Genomic DNA, 8,494 nt, shown 5'->3' on the forward strand with positions numbered 1-8,494 from the left:
AAGGTATACTTGGCGCAAAAACAACACTGCTCATCATCAAAAGAACACCATACCTACAGTGAAGCATGGTGGTGGCAGCATCATGCTTTGGGGCTGTTTTTCTTTAACTGGAACTGGGGCCTTAATCAAGGTGGAGGGAATTATGAGCACTTCCAAATACCAGGCAGTGTTGGCACAAAACCCTCGGGCTTCTGTTAAAAAACTGAAGATGAAGAGGAACTTTATCTTTTAAAAACTTGGCATTTGAACAGGGGTGTAAAGACTTTTTATATCCACTATATATATATATATATATATATATATATATATATATATATATATATATATATATATATATATATATATAATGTCCCCAAGCTGCTGGAGGTTTCCTAAAAGGCAAATGTTTTTACTGAAGGGTGCATGCACACACACACGGACACACATTGCCAGCACATTATCGAAGGTCAACACTACATGTAGTGTAATCTTTTGCGACAGCTATGCATGTTTTATTATTGCAATGAAACAAATACATTGATTTTATTTCATGAATATTACTCTATGCTTTCAGAATATATAAGTCATAGGTTTCCATGGTGATCCAGCATGTTTGGCCAGTCTCCGGTAGTATTATAAGAAGCCTTTGTCATGTTTATACTGGACTGTCAAACAAAGGCAGACACACACGGCCATTATAGGCAGGAAGTTTTTGCTTCCATATCATGTAAACTGTGTTTGTTGATTTTACCACTTCTCTTTGTGACTCATTTCTTCAGAGCAACTGCTGCTTTTTCATCTGTGATAAAAGCTTAAATATCATCAAAGAAGATCTGATAGCCTCAAAGTGGAATGTTTATTGAATACCAGAAACATTTGTGCACTGAATGCTAATGACAAATAGGCATATCCAAGCAAGTATACAGATGACACACATGGGAGGTTTGAGACTCGGTTCTTTTTCATGTTTAAAACCCCTCTAGTTACATAAATGAGTGTCCTTTAACAAAAAATGAAATATGGAGGTAATTTTGGTTGGAGTTGTCTGGCTTTCCTCCAAGACCAGCAGATGAAAAATGGAGAGTTCATCCTTTAGTGACGTAAGTGGGTGCATCAATTTCATGGGCTGTATGTTTCTGCCACCTCGCCTCTCTGCTGGAGCAAAGAGTGATGTCACATCCAGATTTTGGGGGATGCACACAGATGGTGTAACAGGACAGAATCAGCTACAGTTATGATCAAGTATAATCAAGGATGACTTTTACTTACATTTTGAAAAACGTGCATCAGCAAGTAAGGTAAACACAAAGAGTGAGTTCAGGGGTTTTATTTATGTGAATAAAGGTGCAGTTAACAATCTTCGGAAGCTAGCATTATTTGAGCTAGCAAGACCTCCTCTAAGCTCCACCCCCTGCTTTCCTTCCCTTATTCCCTTGTTGGGGCTCCATCTAAAGCCACGCCCCTACAAACGTGAACACCCATTTGATATAAGAATAACAAATGCACCCCTAAAGAAAACAAATACCCAACACCTGATTGGTTCTTTTTTTCAAACCAAATGGCAGGGATTGGTCAGAGTTTTTACAGGGTTCCCAGTTGCTACAGAGGTCTGATCCTTTTTGCTCCTGTTTCTGAAAACGTAATGTATTGACTACTCTCAGGATGGAAGGACCGTTTCGCCCAATATGGCAAAAAGTGTTTCTGAACAGGATTGCGGGCTCCACTTTTAAACTTTTGGATAAAAAAAAACAACCTAATTCTACGGTTGATGCATACACTAGATGGTGTATGCATCATCTAGTGTAGCTTTGGAGAGGCAGAATGTATGCTTTCAATCAAAAGTAATTCAGTCAATTATATTTTGTTACTTACTGCCACCTAGTGGTATGGAGAAATAACCAAATCACATTGTGGACAAATGATGACAATTTACGACAAAATATTGGCAATATATTAAAATTGGACAGTTGAAGACCTGATGTCATGGGTTGCCAGCTTACATTATTGAAAATAAATGGACAAATTAAATGCATTTAATTTAAAAAAAAGAAAAGTCTTGTGCCTTTAAGATAGTAAAGAATAGGAAGTTCATTTAAACCATAGTGTGTGATTTTTTTTTTTTTTATGAAACTGTTTAAGGATGATCTCAATGGAATGGTGTACAAAGACCAAGGGCAGAGACAGAGGGTGGGGCTTTTTCCAACTTCTCCTACATGAACACAAATTGTGGGATGTGGCAAAACACAAGACAAAAAGAGTGATGGTGTTATACCAATGGGCCCTGTGTTTCCAACATTATCACAAGCTCTTTGCCCCATTTGGTGAAGCCGCCCATGCTAGGAAACGAGTGTTTCCTGTTGTTTTATAAAGCCTTCCTGCAAAAAGTTTGGAGATGTGTAATCCCATCCCACCAGGGAAGACGAGCTGAGCATTGTCAGGCAACATGACAGTCAACAGACTCTCACTTACGTTTTCGGCTAGTTTTGTGACTCTTCTCATCTCGGGTAAGTTGAGGATTTACAACCTGTTTCTTCCCTCTTCTGATATAATGTCTTGGCTTGACCCCTGGCTTTCCTCTTCTGAAGAATTCCGGGGGAACTCTGTGTAATTGGACTGCATTTAGAAAGGAGCTTAACTTGTAGTAGAGTTGAACACTAACTTACCGTGAAATTCAGAAAACCATGAAATGGAAAGAAGATTGTTGTGCTAACTAGGATCAAACAGAGGTTTTTGGTTTTTTTTTTTTTTTATATATATATTTTTTGTAGTTAAAAAAGGTTTATTCATCAGTGTTGTTGAACTGAATATATTAAGACTTCCTCACAGGAGTGGCAAACAAAGGGAGGATGCTCTGATGTGTTCATTCCCAAAAGGCCACTTGTTGTTGTTATTTCCCATACAATTACAACCAACTCCTGCGTTTCAAAGTCCAAATTCCATTATCAGTGCACAATACACACATTTTCCTGTCTTTAGAATTTCTACCTCATATGTACTCTCACTTTTTTTATATTCTGTGATGGCTATATGATTTTGCAGGGTTGACGACAGTGTTGTGTCTGGTCAATGAGGAGGTAACAGTGCAGCCTTTCACAATAACTGGTAGGTACAGCAGCAAAGCATACTATACACACGCCAAAGACTTCACGATTAACCTGGAATCTCTTTTCCACAGAGAATGCCACAGTGATGTCGAACTCAGGTAAATTTACGACCGTTATCTCTCACATGTTGACATAATATATTAGCTACACGGCTGTGATGTTAAAGATAAATCCAAGAAAATCCTTAAGTTAGGGTTCATTTTTGTTTTTGAAGTTTACACTAAAGAGTTTGGATTTGATCGGTGTTGCACTCCCTACAGTGTTGCGATAGTTGTAACTGCTTTTGAATCAGTTCCTCACTCTTATTTGCTTGGCCTGGACTTGACACACTAAGAAAACACAGGCCAGAGTTTCAGTTGTCTGCCAGGATGTCTCCTTGTATGTATTATCATGAGAATCCCAGATAAACTGCAAGGGAGGTCTGCAGCACTGAGGAGTCCACAGCAGAAGATTTGAGGCCCATGATGCTTTGGGGGTAAAGGTTAACCAAAACCGCATTATGAGCAGGCCCCCCACTTGCCTCAGCCCTCTCAATTTGTTCGTCATTCACCCCATGCAACGTCTGCGATCAACGCATGAACTCGGGGGTTGTGAAACTTTTCCTCATCGTGTGCCTTCATTTGTCTTCTTTTTTCCTTCCCTGGCTGTCCCCCTTTCCCTTCCCTCCCTTCTCTTGCCAACTCTCCCCCAACTCTGGGTTCCTCCTCTGCTGAAAAGACACATTTCCTGATTACTAAATCAAAAATCTTCTCTTCAAACAGATGTGGAGAGGCCCAGTTTGTGGATTCAGTTGAATAAATGAAAGAGTCGCTCGTGAGAAAAGCTGAGATCAACTTTTTCATTCAGTCAGTGAAACCACCTCTTTTAAAAAGCTGAGGGTGGATTGGGGGGGTTCACAGATTTAACATAAAGGGAAGTTCCCCACGCATCATGACGTAGAACAGTTAATATTTTATAGGTTCCACATTAACAGGGAGATAGCTCGTCTTAACTTTTTATCTTAGGTTTGGTCAAATTAACTTAAATATGAAGTCATGGCTGCCTGCAGTGTCACGATTACACCCACCCCAGAACACTAAGCCCTAAATGTTTACTTATGTTTCCTATTTGGCAGAGAGAGCCCAAAAGGCAAATAAATCACATGCTGTGAGCTGGCCAGGCCTTGGACTGTGAGAAACGGAGAATCAGAAGCAGAACAACAGTGAAGGGCTAAAGGGTTTTCAGATGTGGGTCCAGCCCCGGCTTGGGTGTGCTCCCCTTTTATTTGGGAGAATAGAGAGGACAATCTTTGTTGCCTCCACCCCTTGAAAAAAAAGGAAGAAAATCTAAAACAAGTTTGGTTAAAGAGGGGGAAAGCTGCTGCCAAGGCACAGGGCCATCAGACAGGTCTTCACACAACATCTGGTAACCGCAGGAAATATTGTTTGGACATCTGGTGACTGAAGATTACACCGTGGCTCTTCCATCCTGTCGAGTTTCCTGTTATGCCTCGCTGTGCACGCTGTGAGAAGCTCAGGTTCATCGTACGTGGTCGTTAGTCGGGGAAAACGTGCCTTTATTCGTTTTCTCTGACATGAAGGGAGCACTTGGTTTGTTTGGGGTGTTCCTCTCCTTTCTCTGTGGTGAGTGTGTGGTCTCACTTCTACAGCTGTAATGCCTGCCTCAGTCTGAAATATTCAACAGCATGTTAGTCCTTTCCTGATAGGCATTCAAATTTGTCTTAGTCTTACTTTCTGAGTCTCAGTTTGATACAGACAATTGAAAATTGACTTATACTATCTATTATTATTGGTTCCTCCTAACTTTCCACACGGTGACCTCTGATTAGCTCATTTAACATCATGCCCCACCCTTTTCCACTGATTGGTTGTGATTCCTTTTCGCCTTAAAGAACATTTTCGTCTATTTTTAGTATATTTTTATGGAAATGTAATCAATTTAACTTCAAAAGTCAATTTGTTTATTTCAGATTATACTCAAGCTTCTGCCTCATCCATTGGTAAGTGACAAAACATCTTTATTATACATCTGAAAATGTTCTTTTAAATGTCATTTGTATACACATTTACTGATTTCTTCTTTTATCTTCTCCTTTTTTCGACATTACTCGTGCAGCCTGTGGCAATAATACAGGAAATTGTTCGGAACAGTGCAAAATATGTTACGACTATTTTAATGGACTCACGATGGACTGCCTCTCCACTTTGATTAACCTGTGTGTGATCAATTTTGAGAAGGCTATGTTTTCACTGAACAACACAGACTGGTGTGTTTGGCGCAAAGTGAGCAGGTAAGAAACCAAACCTTATACTGTATGTGCAATTCAATTCATTCAAATTTAGAGTTTAGCTGGTTTGTCACATCTATAGAATTAGGTAGGAACTTCTGACCCAGAATTACAGTAGGCCTACATAATGCATCACACAGCCTGTTCAAGGCAATAGGGAGATATGAGTGTGGACTCATTCTTTTTGGTTTTTAAGTATTAAAAGACTTAAAATGAATGTTTATTTGTTCACAAAACCTGCCCTATGTTCCTTCAAATGTACAAACACTGGTAAATATATAAATGTTATGCTAAATTTAGATAGCATAGGCCTACATATAAAAAACATTAGCCTTAAAAAAATAAATTTTGTAATAACCTTTTTTCCAGCTGATTTTGATGAGATTAAGCATTTGAGTTTTATATTGTGAACGCAAACTGCACCAACTGTGACGTTTCAAGACACATACCAAACTCTATATTTCACCTTTATAAGTGTGTCATATACATCTATATACATCACTTTTGAACATTTTTTCTCATTTTAAAGAACCTTCTAATAAAGGACACACATGAAGAATTTTTGATTCAAATGGAAAAAAAAATGCAGACAATAAATAGTTTCAAAACACACAAAAAACTAATTACAATCATTTTGTAATTTATTTTCTAAAAAAAAAATGTATGTCATCGAAAACTAAAGGTGGAAGAAATTGAACCAAAAGAGCACACTTTTTTTTCAGCTAACCAGGCAAAAATAAAAAAGTGAAATGCATAATTATCTTTTAACTGTTGTTTATCATCTGTATTGACAATCATTTGATAGCTGTATTGCGTGTGTTGTTTGGTAGCATGAGAGGGCCTACAGTGAAAAACCTCACCTATCGACCACACAGAACATAAAAATGAGAAATTAATGTAAATATAATGCCCTCCAAACCAATCTTTAAATGTATTGTATTGTCAACTGACAAAAAGTAAGATCTTGTTTTAGTCTTATTTCAGTCGCCATAAGTCATGTATTATTTATGGTTTTTGTGTAGTTACAGTTGATGTCAATAGACTTCCAAATTCTTGAATTTGCTGCAGATTTAGTCGAGTAAGATAAATTGATTAACATGAGTGAATAAGTTATTGGGAGCATATTTGTCTAGTGTTAAGCAATCCTTATCAGTCTCAAGTTGTTGGAAAAATGACATTGAAGAAAAACCTTTAATATAAAACCATGAGATGACTAAATTAGAACCTTAATCTCGATGTCTTCTCTCTAGTTTGTACAGCAACATGAGCTATTGCACGGAGCGTTTCTCAGACTGTCTCCTCATCCCCTGGCCGAACCCTCTGGTGGAAGAGACCTTTGTGAGCACTCACTCCAAATTCTTCCACGATTGTCCAACTGAGGAGCTGAGTGACCCACCACCGGCCATCATCTTTGCCTTGGTTATCACGCCCATCTGCCTGATCCCCGTCATGGTTAGCCTGGTGGTGCTCAAGACCAAAAACGGGGACGGCAGCTCCTGATGATGAAGGAACGCTACTGCTAATAATGAGGGACATTCACTCTTTCCTCATGAGGACTGCTTGTGTTACAGAACACTACTTATGAGGTGTCTTGTAATTGTTGAAAGGACACAAGTTTCCCAAATAAGTCCCAGTTTCCTGATTAGTCCTGATGACAAAAGCTGTGGAGCTGGCAAAACTAAAGGACAATTATGTTTCCCATGACACTCCTCGTTATGCAGGATAGCTATTCCTTACTATACTCCTTACTAACCCACTCTACTCTTCTCAGGCTACATTACATTATGACCCCTGTTAGAGTCCTAACAGGTTTTGTGTGTGCATGACTGGTGAAGTACTAAGCACAGTGCATTAATGCATGGGTAGGGTTATGTGATGGAAGGCGTTGGGTCACAGGTCACAGATGGGACACAATGATCGGGCGTGCCCAGCATCTTTTCTATTTTCAAACTGTAACAAATCATCCAACACTTCCTCCGGCAAAGCAAACACTGACAATCCTATGGAAGGGTTTTTCAAACACAAAAGACAAACGACACTTAAATTGTCGCTACAGCCTGGTATTAAACACTGAGTCATGACAAGGAGATAAAAGTCTTATCTTTCATCTGAATCACAATAATGTGACTTTACTGTTTTCTGTTTCGAATGACACAAAAGCCTTTGTTAGGGCTTCAAGAGTTCAGACACATGTATTTATAAACTTCTGTTATATTTCTGCTGTTGTCAGAGATAAGGAGACTCACAGTCGGGGAGAATCCACACAGCGTCCTCACATTAAGTACTGTACGTAATGTTCCTTATTGCATTTGACCCCATTAAATGAGTTGATTTGTTCACTCTTTCTTCTTTTGTCCTCATTTACACAGTAAAATACCTTTTACGGTGTACATTTAAATACTCCTCGGCCCGGTGCTTTGTGCAGATGGTTGTGTGTGACTGTGTTTGGGTGGGGAAGCCTGTTTGATGACCTTTTTCCTTCTCCGAATGCAGGGTCATCTTGGTCTCCTCCCTTATCTGGCCTGATCCAAAGTTTGAGTGATTCCTCATTGTTTCAGCAGAAGCAGGCCTTAGACATGATCCACTGTGCCAAAAGGGATTGAAAAACTAATAAAAATATTTATTAACTGTCACATAAACCATGACGTGCATTATTTTAACAAGTCAATATCGTATCAGATAATTGGGGGATTATTTGTTTCATGACTCAAGGAACGTGGACATCTAGTGGTGTTTTGATGTACTGAACGTCATTTCATACCTCATGAAGATCAAACAAATATTCTTTATATTTATATGAAAATTTCCCTATTCTGCAGAGTGTATATATTTATTTATTAAAAAAATCTGTATTAACAGTCAGCACAGCAGCTCACTTGCAATAGCATGTATTTTTTTTAATTTTTTTTTTTAGATTTTGCTAAAAGTGTGTCAAATTTCCTAATTTTATTTTAGCACACCATTTATACAGACCCAATATTTTCCTGTATGGATGTAAATAATCATATATACCCTATTATTGCCAATATAATAAACAATAATTTTTTAAACCTTTTTGAATGAGACACAAATGAAAATCAGACTTGGGATTTGTGTCATTTTATCTTTTACTGTCCATGTCATT

General features: G+C 38.4%; 1 protein-coding gene across 5 annotated transcripts; it reads left to right on the forward strand.

The window, feature by feature from the left end:
* Positions 1-2,237: 2,237 nt before the first annotated feature.
* ramp2 (receptor (G protein-coupled) activity modifying protein 2) lies at positions 2,238-7,709 on the forward strand. 5 transcript variants are annotated; one of them, XM_028456267.1, is made up of 7 exons: positions 2,441-2,483; positions 3,019-3,081; positions 3,155-3,181; positions 4,198-4,705; positions 5,053-5,082; positions 5,199-5,373; positions 6,621-7,709. In XM_028456267.1, the coding sequence occupies exons 4-7, from the start codon at positions 4,657-4,659 to the stop codon at positions 6,868-6,870; spliced, it is 504 nt and encodes a 167-aa protein (XP_028312068.1). In that variant the 5' UTR covers positions 2,441-2,483; positions 3,019-3,081; positions 3,155-3,181; positions 4,198-4,656; the 3' UTR covers positions 6,871-7,709. The 5 variants fall into 5 exon arrangements, with proteins under 5 accessions (XP_028312065.1, XP_028312068.1, XP_028312070.1 ...); XM_028456269.1 differs by lacking the exon at positions 2,441-2,483 and adding an exon at positions 3,845-3,928 and having other exon boundaries at positions 3,039-3,081; XM_028456264.1 differs by lacking the exon at positions 4,198-4,705 and having other exon boundaries at positions 2,238-2,483.
* Positions 7,710-8,494: the final 785 nt, after the last annotated feature.

Source organism: Gouania willdenowi, chromosome 8 (genome assembly GCF_900634775.1).
Source record: "Gouania willdenowi chromosome 8, fGouWil2.1, whole genome shotgun sequence".
In the NCBI taxonomy this organism is placed as follows: Eukaryota; Metazoa; Chordata; class Actinopteri; order Blenniiformes; family Gobiesocidae; genus Gouania; species Gouania willdenowi.

Bases quoted from the DNA above. Each gene is read 5' to 3' on its own strand.
- ramp2 (XM_028456264.1), top strand. From the start codon at position 2,423: ATGACAGTCAACAGACTCTCACTTACGTTTTCGGCTAGTTTTGTGACT. The intron at 3,082-3,154 runs GTAGGTACAGCA...TCTTTTCCACAG, and splicing joins GCAGCCTTTCACAATAACTG to AGAATGCCACAGTGATGTCG. The intron at 3,182-5,052 runs GTAAATTTACGA...TGTTTATTTCAG, and splicing joins CACAGTGATGTCGAACTCAG to ATTATACTCAAGCTTCTGCC.